Source organism: Choloepus didactylus, chromosome 17 (assembly GCF_015220235.1).
Source record: "Choloepus didactylus isolate mChoDid1 chromosome 17, mChoDid1.pri, whole genome shotgun sequence".
NCBI lineage: Eukaryota > Metazoa > Chordata > Mammalia > Pilosa > Megalonychidae > Choloepus > Choloepus didactylus.
Genome location: NC_051323.1, coordinates 52,966,249 through 52,983,519, shown reverse-complemented (window position 1 = coordinate 52,983,519; position 17,271 = coordinate 52,966,249). Strand labels below are relative to the sequence as shown.

At 33.5% G+C, this 17,271-nt stretch overlaps 1 protein-coding gene and 1 pseudogene across 3 annotated transcripts in view; both read right to left on the bottom strand.

Moving 5' to 3' along the window:
- The window catches only part of MAP4K3 (mitogen-activated protein kinase kinase kinase kinase 3), a 194,672-nt gene that overhangs the window by 58,866 nt on the left and 118,535 nt on the right, over positions 1 to 17,271 (bottom strand). For 2 of the 3 annotated variants that reach the window (XM_037807757.1, XM_037807759.1), the window contains 3 exons: positions 13,044 to 13,102; positions 11,668 to 11,730; positions 3,115 to 3,173 (listed from right to left, as the gene is read on the bottom strand). In XM_037807757.1, coding sequence (XP_037663685.1) covers positions 3,115 to 3,173; positions 11,668 to 11,730; positions 13,044 to 13,102 — 181 coding nt within the window. The remainder of the gene's footprint in view (positions 1 to 3,114; positions 3,174 to 11,667; positions 11,731 to 13,043; positions 13,103 to 17,271) is intronic. The other variant, XM_037807758.1, reaches the window with a different exon arrangement.
- Positions 6,250 to 10,322, bottom strand: LOC119512770 (annotated as a pseudogene).

The window sequence follows — 17,271 nt, the reverse complement described above, 5'->3', positions numbered from 1 at the left end:
AATCTTTCTGGGAGTATTAGATTCTCTAAGAATAAGAGAGAAAGTCTCAATAAGAGAACATGGAAAAGCAGCTAGCCCATGGCCTAAAAACTCATGTATTTTTTTTTATCCATTTACCCATAAGCCTCCTAATGTGTTAACATATTTTGTTAACAAAGTCACAGAATTCATAAAGTCTTAATGTAAAGGAGGATATATGGTTTTCTTTTTAGGCTTTATAAAAGAGAAAATGGAACATGGCTAAATTTGCTAAAAAGTCCGTTTTACAGTAATTACTGTATTTTGAGGGCAATGGAGAAAAGATAATACTGATTTATTCACTGAGCTTCAGTCCTATACAATAAACAATGCCACTATTTACTAGTCCACTTGAATTCTTTAATTAAGGAATTTTTAAAAAGCAAAAAATAAAAGAAAACAAAGCAAAATGATGCCCTCAGATAATAAATACTAAGTCATTCTAAAACGGGTAGGAAATTTTGATGAAAAGGTTAAAATGGAAGAACGTACAAACACAGACTTAACTGACGCAAGTGAAGAAACTGATTTGGAGAGAAATCCAGAATTGGTAGTAACCAATTACTCCAAGCATATTCAAATTAGCAAAAGCATTAATGCTGCTGCTTACTAAACTCGTCCAAAATTTCCTAACTGCCCCCAAACAACATTGCCCTTATTATATATAAAAATCAAACAAAAAACTTCCTATTTCTCTAAACTTTCATTCATTATTACTCCAATTGTTCAATCAACAATTATTTATTGAATAACTACTATTAAATAAGCATTTACTAAATCCTAAAAGTGCTGAGTCTTTTACAATTATTATTCCATTTAACCCTTAAAATCCTGAGACAGGCACTATTACAATCTCCATTTACAAGAGACAATTAAGGTTTTTCAAATTCAGGTAGGCTACAAGACGAACCAGTTAGACTCCAGATGTAGCACTCACTCATATTACACTCTACTGTTCCAGGAACCATTAATTTAACTTATTCTTTTACTATTACTTAAGTCATTAGTAAGGAATTTATCTTTAGAATTTTTGCTTTACATGTGAAAAAATCAGAAATAACTTTTTTTAAAAAATTATTATTTTGTTGGGTTTTACATAATTGCTTAGAAATGGTAACCCCAGTGATATCAGAATTCAAAAGAAAAAAGATAATTCAGTAAGTCAAAATACTTATGCTCTCCGTCGAAACAAAAAAAGCCTATTAACAACTTTAATTTAGGCAGTCCTCGCATGGTCTGGAATAGGAAGAGACCCACAAATGGAAATCTGTCTGCCTGATCACCTCTGGAAAAAGCAGGAAACCCTGTGAGTTTTTAAACACTGCCTCATCACAAGAATAAAGCAGACATATCAATACAGTAAGAGAAGTGCTACATCCATGCTCATGTCACATGTATGTATATACCTGTACACAAACAGAGCCAAACGTCAAACTTTTGGCCAACCTACCTTGCCAGTGATTCGTTATATAGAATACAGTTCCTTAAGCAGGGATCCAATTAATCAAAAAATGAAGGTTGGGCAAATTATTAACATTTTACCTAGCCAAAGTAGATATATACTATGAAAATGTCTAACAATCAAAAATCAGACAATGGAAACTAAGGGATCTGGCAAAGCATTTAGTGATAGGCCATATTTTCCTGTAGTTTTGCAAGTACATAATTTAAAAATATTAAATATTTAAAATGAACCCCAAAAGGTAAAGTAAAATAATTTTATCAAATTATTCAGTCTCTTAAAATACACCAAAATTTGTTAACAAAGTCCTTAAAGCTAGAGACCTAACATTTAGACAAAATAACATGCAAAACGCTTCAGAATTTTTATTGATAACCCACTATGAGACAAACTTTCCTGCCTATTAACAAACTAGGACAAGCCAAATAGTTTCTACTGAGGAAAACTTCATTTTCTGACAGAGGAAATTTTACATTTATTTTCCATTTTAGAAAACATAAATAAGGTTAATTAAAACACACACACACACACACACACACACACACAAAAGCACCTCATACTTAACTGAGTGCAGCTTAAATCAAAACTAATGCATTTCTCTAGATTGCTAGTCAAAGCCTTTACTTTGTGTTGGGTAAAAAGAGAGTATATTCAAGTAAAAACATTAAGTATTTAGCTTTACAAAAGAGAGAGGGGAGAAAGAGAAAGACATTTTATTATCCCTATTTGTCTTTGTTTACCATTTCTAAATTGCTTAACTTGAAATGTGATGATATATATGTCTCAACTCTAATGTAAATGAATTGTATTTTGAAAATTTTAAGTTGTTCTGATTACTAAAATAATATCTACATGGCTGGGAGAATTTTATCTTTGGCAGTTCTGGCAATTTTAGTAAGTTAAATAATATTTTGACAATTTAAATAATATTCCTGTAAATTAGCTTTTATAGATAATGATAATTTATCCATGAACTCAGAAAGAGGAGTTCAGGGAAAAAGCAGAGTCCTGTCTCCCATATCTTGCTAACTCCGGCCTGTGAACAATTTGTTTAAGTTGCAGCAGTTACAGCTTAAACACAGCTTTTTTACCACTGTGCTCCTACCACCCAGATAGAGCCAGGAGTAGAGCAGGCAATGAATAACTGTTGAATTTATTTCTTGCATGAATTAGCTTTTAAGAATTTAGACACATATTTTAACAATTAATCCACTTTTTAAAAGACTCTAAAATCTAAAAAATTAAGATTTCTAAATAGTGTGAATATTTCTAGCTGTTTTCAGTAGCCAACAGATGCAAGAGATGAACTAAAACAACTTTTTTGAAGAATAAGCAGGTCAATTTTACAAATAAAAGCAATAAATTGCTGAAAAATATATTTATCTTCAGATGGAGTTTACTTGGTTTTCTCTAACAAGTAAGGCCTGCAAAGTGGCTATATATAAAAAGTTTGGTTGATCCTCCCTGCTACAACAATTATTAACTAAATTAGCAACATAGTAATGAAAAAAAGCTAAAAATATATTATAAAATATATCTACCAGCCAATACAATTTACTACTTTGAATATTAAAATATTAAAGGTGACTTAATTATTCTTGAATTATATTTATTTTTAAAAGAACTTTACTTACTTGTTTCCACCTAAAAAGTAACTACCTTGGTGTCCTTGTCCATATTCTAGTTGTAGATCCTAATAGTACAAAATAAAATATTTAGTAAAACAGTACTATATCACATATCATGATGTACTAATACATACAATTTTTAAAAGAGAAACACCAGACCCCAAATAAATCTGTATTGCTATATATTTTTAATCAGAAGGCATGACAGGACTAAAATAAAATATGTTAGAAGTTTGTAGTCCTGATTTAAGTAATTTATTACTTAAGTTCAGGATTTGTCTGGGAATTTGTTCAAATAATTCCATGCATGCAAGCTTCATTTATGTTATTGCAATTATAATAAACATTTATAAAAATCAGTTTCTAGAAGAAAAGAAGCTCACATAAGTTATTTACTCTCAAGGTATAATGGAGCAAAAATGATTATGAGAACAAGCAACAAAAATCTTGGTTTAACTTTGTATACAGGACTCAAAATAATTTTATGTATGTGTGTGTATGTATCTATACATACATACATGCAGACATTCATGTAATTCTGCTGCTTCATGCAGGTAATATTAACTTTTTCAAGACCTAAGTAGGGTGCTATTTTTGAGTAAATTATATACGTGCACTTGTTCAAGATCATAAGTTGTATGGAAGGATTTTTAAGAATTTTTAAAAGAGCGAATAGTTAGCAAAACTTCAAATGAATATTATTAAGGCAGTTCCTCAACTGAATGCTGCTGGGTTGTAAAGTGTGAGGAAGTGAAATTTAAAGAGATGAACAATATATGTATATGACTCTAACACCCTCTAGAGAGATAAAATGTGCTCTCTAACAACCTTGGAATGTACAATGTAGTTGCCTTTACTTCCCTTTTTATGCCCCTATATTTCAAACACTGTTTTAACTATAAACAGGAATATTCAACACTTTAAATGAATTTTATTTTCATTAGAAGATATGTATTGCACTTATATATACTTATTTCCATTTTTAAAAGGTATTGTCAGAAGGAGAGGCTAGGCCTCCCTGTATTTGTGCCTAAGAGTCTCCTCCTGAATGCCTCTTTGTTGCTCAGATGTGGCCCTCTCTCTCTGGCTAAGCCAACTTGAAAGGTGAAATCACTGCCCTCCCCCCTACGTGGGATCAGACACCCAGGGAAGTGAATCTCCCTGGCAACGTGGAATATGACTCCCAGGGAGGAATGTAGACCTGGCACCGTGGGACGGAGAACATCTTCTTGACCAAAAGGGGGATGTGAAAGGAAATGAAATAAGCTTCAGTGGCAGAGAGATTCCAAAAGGAGCCGAGAGGTCACTCTGGTGGGCACTCTTATGCACACTTTAGACAACCCTTTTTAGGTTCTAAAGAATTGGGGTAGCTGGTGGTGGATACCTGAAACTATCAAACTACAACCCAGAACCCATGAATCTCGAAGACAGCTGTATAAAAATGTAGCTTATGAGGGGTGACAATGGGATTGGGAAAGCCATAAGGACCAAACACCACTTTGTCTAGTTTATGGATGGATGTGTAGAAAAGTAGGGGAAGGAAACAAACAGACAAAGGTACCCAGTGTTCTTTTTTACTTCAATTGCTCTTTTTCACTCTAATTATTATTCTTGTTATTTTTGTGTGTGTGCTAATGAAGGTGTCAGGGATTGATTTAGGTGATGAATGTACAACTATGTAATGGTACTGTAAACAATCGAAAGTACAATTTGTTTTGTATGACTGCGTGGTATGTGAATATATCTCAATAAAATGATGATTAAAAAAAAAAAAAAAAAAAAAAAAAAGGTATTGTCAGGTGTATGATCAGGATTTAATGCAAAAAAACCACCCCTTAGAGAAGCCTTCTAAGACTCTCCAAGGGAGACAGTTGCAACCTGTGCCATGTCTCCACAACATATAAATACATACTTCTCCTCTAGTACTTACACCACATTTTAATTAATCTATTTACAAGTCTGTAAAAATAATAGCCAGACTGAGAGCTCCTCTAAAAAAGGCAAACTGTCAAATCCATCTTATTTCTCTGCTGCCCATAGACCTGGCACACACTAAATAGTTCTTAAATGTCTGTTCAATGCTGTTTGTTTATTTTCCTATTAATAGATAACAAACATGTCAGCCTTGTTAATTCATATCACGAAAATACAGGCCTAGGACTATAAAGATTCTAAGCAATATATAACATTTAAGTGAAAAGCACTTTAAAATTTAAGTGCTCTAAGATATATCAAACAAATACCTGATGAAAACAAAATAAAAATCTTCACTTAGAGAAGACTCAAATTTTGTCTTCTTCAATATTTGTTCTTCCATGCATAATAATAAATGTTCTTAGCAATGACAGAAAAGATAATAAATCATAAACAAAAAAGATGTACTCGACTGTTACACCTGTATCTCAGGAAATGCTAACGAAGAAGGACATCTGTTCTACTTAATTTATAAGATATCAATTTATATCAATCTTATAAATTTATAAGATATCAATCTTATAAATTTATAAGACATCAATCTCATAAATTTATAAGATATCAATCTTAATAGGATAAAATCATTGTTATCACAAGACTGCCGCACAATTTAAATGGTCATGGCTTTATAAAGAAACCTTTAAACTTTGGTATTTAGAGAACAGAAGTACTAATCTCTATGGAAACCCAACTAAATCCAAGTTTGTTTCCTTCAGCTGTAAATGACTGGGTCCTCTACCAGTTCTGCGACCTCTTTAATTAATATAATCTTCAGGCCTTAATCAAACAACTTCCCAAACCACCCAATTGTGCAGAGTGGCCATGTGATCCTTGACAATTAGCCAATTAGCAGGTAAATGATAATAATCCAAAAAAAAAAAAAAAAAAAAAATCAATTGAGATCAACAGTGTGTTTTAGGAAGCTAAGAAATGTATCTAAAATAACTAAGGTAGTATTTAAAAAAAAAAACAAAGTTTTCTTGAAAACTTCATTAACATTTAATAGCAATACATCTTTCAACTTTTTTCACAGTTTTTATGAAGTTTTTGTTTTAAAGATTAAACTTAATTCACAAGTATTCATGTAAACCAATCAGATGTGAATAAAGCTTTTATAATGAGCTTCTCAAATAAATCTTTTTAATATCTACTTTCTTTCTTGGGATGACAGAAGTATTACTGCAATAGTAATAAGTTGTTTTCTTATTCTTATTAAAATTAGTTGATTTCAGGATTAATGGTTATTAGCAAATCTTGATTTTTATTACTCTTAGATAGAAACATGATATTTAAAATTCTTTTTCAATTTCCTGTAACTATTTCACAGTATAAAACTATTTGGTATCAAGGGTTCTTATGCTTAAAGTTCTACAAGTAATCTTTTGTCTCCAACTGAACTTTATATTTTAAGTTTTTTTTATTTTAACAGTATTTACTTAATAAATATTAATTTTAAACACTAAGTTCTTCTTCATCACTGAAATATGTGCTTTTCTTTACCCTTGGGCGTCTTGAATTATCCGATGTTGAGGTGTCCCCTGAATTGGGTTTCCATCTTTTCTGTGCTTCAGTTTTGGCTGCTGGAAAGCTGTGGCCCGAAAGAGGTTGTCAAGAGCAGAATCTTTCCCATCATCTTCAATTTCTTCTGCTTCCTCAATTTCTTCTTCTGCTCCAGGAATTTTATTTTCTTCTTTTTCTCTTTCATCTTTGGAGGTTCACATTCTCCAATCATATTTTTAGGACAGGCATAACTGAAGCGTCCATTTTCTCCATTCATAAGACTTAGATTTATCAAAGTAGTTTTGCCTTCGGATGAACTCAGCTGCTCTTCCACTGTCAAGAGCAATGCTTGCTTTTATCCTTCTACCAAATAACAAATTAACAATGTTTTGGGAACCCAGTACTGCTCTGACTTCCAATCTTTTCCATAAATTAGATACCCTCAGAACCTACTAATATCTATCAGACATGACTATCCACCACATCCCCACATTTTTGGCCTTAAAGTAGCATTTTAAAAGAAAATTGAGCATAGGCTTATTTAAAGAGTAATATTTGGGCCAGGGGAGGAGTTGTAGATACATCAAAGTCTGATGACTAAACATGTTATGTGTCAAGCCCTCTGAGGAAAGCTAAAATTGAAAGGGGTTCACAATTCCTTCTCCCTGAATCAAGTTATGTTTGAGCAACCAGGGAACAAAACAATGTGCTAGGAACATCATCCTGTTAAGAAATTACACTAAATCCTTCTAATAAGTGACTAATCTCACTTAATGTGATAAGTATTTACAAAGTACCTATTATATGGCAGACATCCAGATGGCATATCAGACAAGGAAAATGAGAATAAACTAACAAAAAGGAAGAAAAGTGAAACCAGGACATGGTTAATAGTTATCACTCATGTATCTTTAGAGTAGTCTAAGAAAGACTGATGATTGAAAATACTTTCAAAAAGATTTGGAAGCTATTCTATATTAGAGAAATACTAACAAAATTATGTTCAGTAAAGCAGTCTAACTGTGGATGGTGATATTATATTCACATGGCCCTCCAAGCCAAAAAAAGAATACATTTGAGCATGTTAGGATAGGCACAAAGAAAAGAAAGAAAAAGAAAAAAGAAAAATAGAAGCATTAATCAGGCATCAACTTGTGAATGACAACATTTAACTATGCAGTTAAGTCAACAACATGGACTGAAAACCTGCAATGGCCTAGTATAATCAATCTGAAGGCTCAAACAAGAGATCAAGATGGTTATCTTGGTCTAAATAAAATAACTTTCTGTATTTTAGAGTCCTAACTTCAGTAGTTCATTTTAACAGATGGGGGAATATTTCTAAACCTAGGATGGAGTCTCTAAAGGAAGTATAGTGTAAGAAAGAACTGAAAACAAACACAGCATGTAAAGTGGAATGATGGAAAAGGAAAACACATGATTTAAAATCCCCTTGGGAGATCACAAAGTCTACACCTCACGAGAAAACAGCAAGAAGTCAAGAAAATTGATACAGGTGACTTCAAATACACAAAAGAAAAAAAATATTTTGGCAATAGATCTAAACCAAGAAAAGAGAGAACAGCAGGAAAATGAGACTTTTTTTTTTCTCATCAGAAAATGAGAAAATTAAGGCATGAATAAGGTTGTTAGCAAGGCAAGATACTGTTTAATGTAGTAGACAATTTACCGAAATCAGGCGGGAGTAAATGCAGTCTAATTCAAAGAAGATTTTGCATTAAAAAAAAAACAGTCATAGAGGCCAGAGTATCAGAACATTAGTTGATAAGTGCTAATTTGACTATATAAAAGCAAAAGACTCAACTTATTAATTTCAGTGGGCTAGGTTTGACATTCTGTAAAATGTTCTTTTATTGAACAATTCTGAAATTAGTTTTCCCTTGAAACTGCTGTCTTTATAAATGTTAGGTAAGAAAAGTGACCTCAAAACATAACTTTAATAGTAATGGTTTAAAGCTTTATTAAAGGAAACATTTACTGGCATTTATTCCTTCTTTTCCAGAATAAATTTCAGTGATTTTATTCAATTTTGACCTAACTCAGGGATAATCTTAAAGAACTCTTCTTGTATTTACTACTACTACTCAATCAGGCTTATTTTTCTAATGTGTATTATTGTTTTTAATTAAATTTAAATTTTTATTCTTTATTTTTCAGGCATATGAAAGCTTCTTCAAAGCAATGACTATGTTTTATGTCCCTCCATATGGTATTTTACATATAATTAACTTTCAATATAGTTGTCATTGGTGTAACGGGCCAAAATACCCAGTAAAACTAGGCAAACAAAAACACACAACAAAAATCAAAACAATAACAGCATCAAATCAGAGAAATGTGGGATATTATCTTGTAATCTAAAGAGAGCATTCTGTAGAACAGACAAGCCTGTTTTTATGGTTATGGCTAAACTCTTACTATTTAATTATCACATTGTGATAAGTTTGTTTGATTCAGGCATCAATTTACTCTTTCAAAATTAAAAGACCTTTCTTACTGACAGCAAATCCTACAAATCAACCTCTGTTCTTTTGGCTTCATATATTGTGAATGCCTAAACGTTCAGTGATTAAAATAAAAATCACTTCATTGTGGTCACAAAAATTTAGCATTTAATCATAAATCACTGATGACCTGGGACTCTAAAGCAGCCAAGTATTTAAGGGTGTAAATGCTTCTTCTGAGTTCCAAAAGATTTATGGCTGTCAACTGCCAAATGTCTACTAAAATGAGAGCCAGACATTTTGGGTTCACCAAGTTCCTAGTGGCCAGCAACAAGTATTTCGAAGAGTTGAAATCTTGTTCAGTGTCAAGGTTTTAGGAATGATGCAACTAGAGGATTGAAACAACTATGGAACACAGACATTCATTAAAAGAAGAGAAAGAAAGTCCAGAGGGTAGAAAAAAATAGTTATGATGCTCGGTAGAGGTAACAGAGCACAGTGGGTTAGGTGTGAACTCCTGAGCCGGCTTGCTTGGGTCAAATCCCAGCTCTGCTGCTCTTTGCTGCTCCCAGCTAAGTGACCTTAGATCTATTTCAGTTTCTTTGGAGCTTAATCCCCACATTTGTAAAACCAGTTAACATATGTAAAGTGCTCAGAATAATACCTGGTGCCTAAAAAGACCTAGACAAGTGTTAGCTATTATTATTAGCAGTGAGTTTTTCAAAGTTGATTTTATGCATGGTAAAATCTGATAAAGACTTCATTCATCCCGCTTCTGCCAGAGCTATCTATAAATTAATTATTCTCCCTCCAACCCTATCATGTCACAAGATACCTCTGTATTCAAAGTCTTGCTCTGTCACAAGTCAGGCCCTTGTCAAATGCTTCCCTGAATCATAAGAAACTCCTGATCACAGGGGCAGAAAAAAGCAGATTTAGGGAAAAGAGCCATGATAACTTGTCGAAGTTACCAGGCTAGCTCCACAGAGGAGTACGGAAAGAATATTTAACTCCAAAGTACTATGTTTCTGCATTTTTTGGGCTGTTGTTGACTTTCCTGCATCCAGAATATTAATAAATAATAAATAATTTAAACTTCTGATTCTATGGTCTTTTCTTTCCACAGCATATTTCACTGACTGCCCTTCCAGCTGAAAAAAAAATTCTGAAGAAATTTTTAATCCAGAAATCAATACAGTGTTTTCTTTGGATATTCCATCCCATCCTATGATGGCAAATTCTCAATCCTCCTACTTTCTGACCTCTCCGGGCCATGTGACACCCCCCTCTTTCTTTTGTGACAGTGCAGCTACTGTCTCTCCTCCTGCCTTTCCAACGTTCTACCTCTGCACCAATGCATCAATATGTTTTCTGCCCTCTTTTTTTTTCCTTCAGACCTTAGTACGGGGAACACATGCAATTTCATGGCTTCATTTATCATTTCCTCTTTGATGTCTTAAATCTACCTCTTCTGAGCTAATCTAGTAGCAGTACATAGTTTCATAACTTTGGCTCTTCTCCCGACATTTCTCATAACTTGTCTGTGCTGACGACAGTTCCCCATTAATTCCAATTAAACACAGGCGGCATCTCCATACTCTTCCTGAAGAATACACAGTGGTTTCACACCAAACTGTAATCAGCCTGGGTCCCTCCCAGGAGCCAGAGAAGCCACATTAGCCGGAATGTCTTCTCCTCTGTTCTCTACGGCACCTATTACATCAGCTTCTTCTCACGAACAATGGCCATCTGACACAATTCTGGCAATCCACTGTATACTGTGTTGTATGACTAAGACTAAGAGTTTACATGTGTATTTTCTGTTCAACAATACTGCAAATTCCATAAAGAAAGAAATTATATCTCAAATCTCTTTCATATTCTAAAAATGTTATATAGATTGAAGTATTTACATAAAGAACCACTTAAGCCAATCAGAACCGAAAGAAATATGTTATAAAAGGAGAGGAAAAAATGAGAAGGGAAGTTACAAATAAAAGAAAAGTGGAATCTGGGAAGAAATATGGGGTCAATTTGGGGATCTGGCCAAATAAAATTAGAAAGTACTATTTATTTAATATTTATAGAAGTTAATTTTCCATTTTTTTCTTGTCTATTGATGAGGATCTTAATATTTATAATTTCATGGATGCTTTATAATCTAAATTTTGGCTTAAGAAAACTGGACATGACACAATGTTACAAAACTATGATTTCATCTGAGACTGATTTTGTTAGTCCAGGGGTAAACTATTTTTTAAAATGATAGTTTCTAATTCATTAAAATAAGGCACATTATTAAAATTGAACATTTTATAAGGAAATGTAATTTCCAAAAAAACCTGTTTGAGAAAATGAAATATTAATGTTTCTCATAAAAAAGGAAAAATATCGTTATTACTACATTATTACAACATATTTGAGAAGATATGTATTTTTTTAATTTGTTATGGAAAAAATTACTACAATCCTTAATAAATGGCAGCTTACTAAATGAGAGCAACTTCTAAAACAATGCTTAAAAATAGTTCATTAAAACAGGACAAAATGTTTGCTCTTAAAAAAAATACAAATAAGATCAAAACAATGCTGACAAAGAATATCAGAAGATGAGAAATACCAGATTAGATCTTGCAGTGTAGTATATTTCTTCTGAACTGTCCAAAAAACCATCACTGTCGGGCTGTTTAGCAGACAGAGACCAAGAAACCCAGGTTATTTACACTTAGACTAAAAGCCACAAATTTACAAAGGGAAACTTTCACAAGTGGAGTAAGTCCTGCTAACATAATTTTATTAAGGCAAATGCAAAGTCAAGTCATATTAATCAGCTTCTAAAAAAGCAGCATTGCAACAACTTCGTTCTACAATGCAGTAACTAAATTAGTGCAGAAGTTAAATACATGCAATGCCAACTTAAGAGATCAAACTGCCTTAACAAAATACAATTAGCATTTATATACCTCATGCCTACTTTTTCTTCCTGACCTTCACCACCCCGCTACATAAAGGTGAGTCTCAAGTAGTATACAATATGATAATTTTAAGAATTTTCCTTTATCATTCTTTTCCCTCCAGGCTGGTACATTGAAGTAGAATAACTCTACAACATACAGGCTAAAACTCCGTTTGTGTGTCTTTATTTTAAACTAATTGAGTGGTTAAAATAAGCATTATATTTAATAAGAAAGTTCCCACTTCAATCCCTAGCATTTATTAATACTTTCTTCTCATTATTAAATGGAAAAGGAAAAAATCAAACACATATAATCAGGAGTTCTGACAAAGTAATTTCATTAGGATTAATTTTTTTTTTTAAAGTCTCATATTTTATTCTTCCATAGAATATTAACATCTCAAATATTTGGAAAGCATTCTGCTTCTTAGACTGTATCTAACATATTGTCTTATATCTTGAGAGGAGTATATGAGACAACAAAAGACCATGAAAAGAATGAGTGTTCACACAGTTAGCTAGCTTTAAATGAACAATAAATCTGATCTATAATATATGCCTAGTCTCTCCTCAGTTTCAGCACTCTAAACAGATTTTACTCTATCCTCATGTTTGGAAACTGGCTTATAGTATAAAAGACTGCCCATATATTTAGTGAGAAGACGTGCTTTTACTGGTGTATTATGATAGTTGAAACCTTGAAAATAAATACATAGACACAAGAAGCCCCACAAAACTGAAAACAAAAACAAAAATTAAAGGGTCAGCATTAAAAAATTTAGCTAGAAAATAAAAAAACAAACTAAAATAAAAAGAAAAAAAATTAGCTAGAGAATGGTAAAACCATTAAGTTTCCCCTTAAATAATTTTGAAAATATTCAATCTTAGCAACACAGATTTATTTATCCTCAATTTTAGAATTATTTACTGTTTTGTTTCCCCAAAACGCATCTGAAAATACTAACAACTTGCTCTTCTAGCCAAGACCCATATATCACAGACAAATTCAAACATTAACACTCTAAGACTGCACTACTTACAAGTTCATGATGGGGCTCTGTTTCCTTCCTTAAGGGTGGATCAAATTTTACTTGGCCAACTAAAAAAAGAGAAAAGTAGTCAGGAACTGTTTCTATATTCTTAATGATGGTAATAATTTAAAATGTTACTCCATGGCAAATCGCATTTAATTTTACCATCTACCATACATGTAATCATGATCCAAATATCTAAAGAAAGAATCTGTTAGCTGAAAAAAGTCCCAGAATCTTAGTTTAAAATCTGTTAAACTTAATCTGTTAATCCCAGGCCTTTTCCATAATAAAAAAGGTCATTAGCAAAATTTATATGTACACTACAGACAAGCTTTACCTTGCTACTTCTTGGTGACCCAGAGTGAAATAAAGACAATCCTAATCTGGAGTTTAGGTGACAGAGAGCAGCTGACAGAGAATACTTGTGGACGCCAGCCTGCAAGATGGCCCCCAGTGATTCCTGCCTCTTGGTCTTCACAACCTTATTTACCTTACACATCATAACAGGCTTGGCCTGTGTGACCAAAAGAATATGGCAGAAGTGATGGAAGATATATGGCTTCCATCTTGGGCTCTGTTTCTAGAGTCACTTACTCTAGAGGAAGCCATGCTGTGAATAGCCCTAAGTAGAGGCCAGGCGGCAAGGAGCTGAAGCCTTCTGCCAAAAGCCATGGGTGTGAGCTCGGAAGCAAATCCTCCAGCCCAGTCAGGGCTTCAGGTGACTACAGCCCCAGCTGACAACTTGACTGCAACCTCATGAGATGCTGAGCTAGCACCACCCTAAGATATCCTGGATTCCGGACCCTCAGAATCTAGGAAAGATAATAAATGTTTATTTTAAGCCACTAAGTTTTGAGGAAATTTATTTCACAGCAATAAATAATACTAAACCACAGTGGCTGAAGTATAGACTAGCTAGAGTAGTCGTAAGTTAGCTGCACTACCTTCACCTTTTCCCTTGTTATTCTAATGTACTGAATGTTTTACTACTTTTACCTTAAATTTCTGTATCTCATTATCATTATCTGTTTCTACAAGATGGGAAAAGCATTCAAGGCCACTGAGATAAAAGAAGGGGTACAAACACAAATCATTAAAAAGAAAACAGTCGCAAATACATTACAGTTCAATTAGTAAGAGCTTCAACCAGAACAGTAACTTTGAGCAAAAATGGGGGAAAGAGTGAGGTTTCAAAGCATAATCCCTTTTATAATGGTATTACTTTACCTTAGTTTGTATACTTCATTTTGAAATTTTAATACCAATTAAAGCCCATGAGATTTGAGTATTTAGCAACAGAAAATACAAGTGAAAAGAAGTTGAGGAATACAGCCCTATACAGAGCTCCAGTTGCGTGAATGTGTTTAGGCTTTATAGCTGTTATGACCCAGATATCAAATTTTGGCCCTTAGATTGATAAGTAAGCTCTTCACGAATGGGTTCCTCATATTTGTTCACATATGGTAACATATAAAAGGTTATAAAATAACCTTCAGTAAGGTGTTACAACTAACATATATCACCTCAATAGAGGCCTACTGAATAGCTGACACCTCAGCTACACTTGTCAAAAAACAGCAAAATGAAATCTGTAATAAAGTTACACGAGGATGATTCTGTCCACCTACCTGCAATGTGTTATTGCCACAGGTGAACACTAGATTGGGCAAATCACTGAGTGCAGGGGTGTTGAGATGCTGTTTTACTAACTTTCATAACAAGGACAGAGCCATAACCATAGTAGGTACTAAATATCCCTGAAATCTGTGGACAGGGAATGCATTCCCAGAAAGGGGAGTCCCTTTAGAGATTCACCCCTCATCTCATGCAGGTATCACTCTTCTGCTCTCTTCAAATTCCGTAAAGTTATGACAAGTTTCTGCTACAGAACCTTCAAGTTACTGTTCAAACAATTGTTGGTTAATCATCTCAGGCTGCAGGACCATTTACGATTCTCTTAAAACAGTATCGAAAATCTCCTACCTATCAGTAATTGTCTACTGGTCCTTAACTCTGTTTTCCCTACCATCCTTTTGAAGGTATCTCAAGCCACCCACCATACAATTTACATTTTAATATCTGAAGGAAAACTTGCTCTTAGCTTCTTTGAAACAGCTCTAGCATTATCACTTGCTGACCTTTCATTAGCCAATATGGGTCAAAGCTGATTCTATTGGCATACAAGAGGAGTCACAGTACAGCCAGCACATAAAATAATGAAGATACTCAATCCTGGATTGAACGGTATAAAATGCTCTTTGACCAAGAACTTCTGCAGTATGTTTCCTTGACCATTTCCTTAAAGACATCTTGATACATTCTAAATCTGATTTTAACTTCCAACCTGAAATTTATATTTTAACATGGAACAATACTTCATTTTTTTTCAGCAGATCCACTACTGTAGCCTGCACTACTTTTGTTAGCTTTTGTGGGTTAAAACCATTCACCAGAATACAAAATAAATGGCAGAGGAGACAGAAAAGCCACAGCAGAATAAACAACGTGATGCAAAAACACACCCAACCAAAAATAGAGCAGCCGAATGCAAATCGCGTAAATGATTCTCAACTTTTTTGTTTTCAAGACCTCTTTACAGTAACTTAACAATTACTAAGGACTTCAGAGTTTTTGGTTATGTGGTTTAAACCTACTGACATATACCATATTAGAAATTAAATTAAAATGAAAATTTTTAAGCATTTAATTTTTACAAAAATAATAAACACATTATGTGACAAAAAAAAATTTAGTAAAAAGAGTGACGTTCTATTTTTTGCAAATCTCTTTAATGTCTAGTTTAGTTAAAAAACACTGTATTCTCATATATGCTTCTGCATTTTAAGTGTTGCCATATCACATGTCAAGTAGCCTCTGGAAACCCCAATGAACATTTGAGAGAATAAAAGTAAGAAAAAGGCAAATAACACTTTAGGATTATTGTGAAAACAGTTTTAATCTTGTGGACCCCTTGAAAGGGTCTCAGGGAACCCCTGGGTCTCATAAACCACACTCTGAAAATCACTGGTTTAGACTGCCTACTGTCCGATGCACTACCACTTAAATGGCCAGAAGATAGCTACCATCTGCTACCTGTGCTCTAACTGGCTGACAGGGAACACTCAGAACCTGGGGGAAAAACATGAACAGCAGGCAAGCATTATGTGTGTGTATGCATGCACACTTCTGAGAAAAATACATGATGGTGTCATATAGTATTAAATATAAAACTGCAAATATATGTTTACTCTTTGCACTGATGAGTTAAGAACACAAAGAGAGCAGAATTATGACTTATTAAGCAAGTCCCTGCATATCATATTTAACTAACAGCAGAGCAGACTTCCTAAAAAGGAAAGAGTGACACGATATCTGCAAAAGAGTCAGTTTTTACACATTTGTTGCCAAAGCATTTTTTAGTTCAATAAAGAGAAAACACTGGTTGCATGGAGTGGCACCAAGTAACTGTATGCATAAAACATCATGGAGTGGAAGAAATATACAAAATGATTAAAATAAATCACTTTTCCAAAATCTGTTTTGACAGTCAACAGCATTGCTGAGCATTCTTCTACATTTCACATCTCATATGAAAACATCCTAAGAGCACAGACGTTTGTTAGAATACTGTATAAGATATAAAAAGCCTCAAACACCAAACCCCCAAATTATTAAAAGTGTGTTTTTGGTAAATTATTTTGAAATACTTTAAAAAATTACACGACAGTTAAAAAAAAAAAAACAACAAAAAACTCCATACAGAGAACTCCAACATACTCTTACCCATCAGATAACAAGGTCCACCAATTTTAACATTTTGCCACATTTGCTGTATCATTCTATTTATCTATAGATATCTAATGATCGATCCATCCATCCATCCATTTTCTGAACACCTGAATCATGCTACTAGAACACTAATTACCGCCATGAATATTTCATAAGAATGAGGATACTCACTTATGTAACCACCTTATGTGCAGCTACCAAGTTCAAGGAATTTAACTCTGATATAAAGCTTACTGTTTACATGCCAATTTTTTCACATGTCTCAACAGTGTCCTTTTGATCCTTTCTCCTCCCTCATTAGACCCCCCTCCAGGATCACGTATTGCATTTAGTTTTCATTATCTCTTTAGTTCTTTCTTTCTTTTTTTTTTTTTTTACATTGTGGGAACATATATGCAACATAAACTTTCCCATCTCAACCACTCCCAAGCATACCATTCGTTGG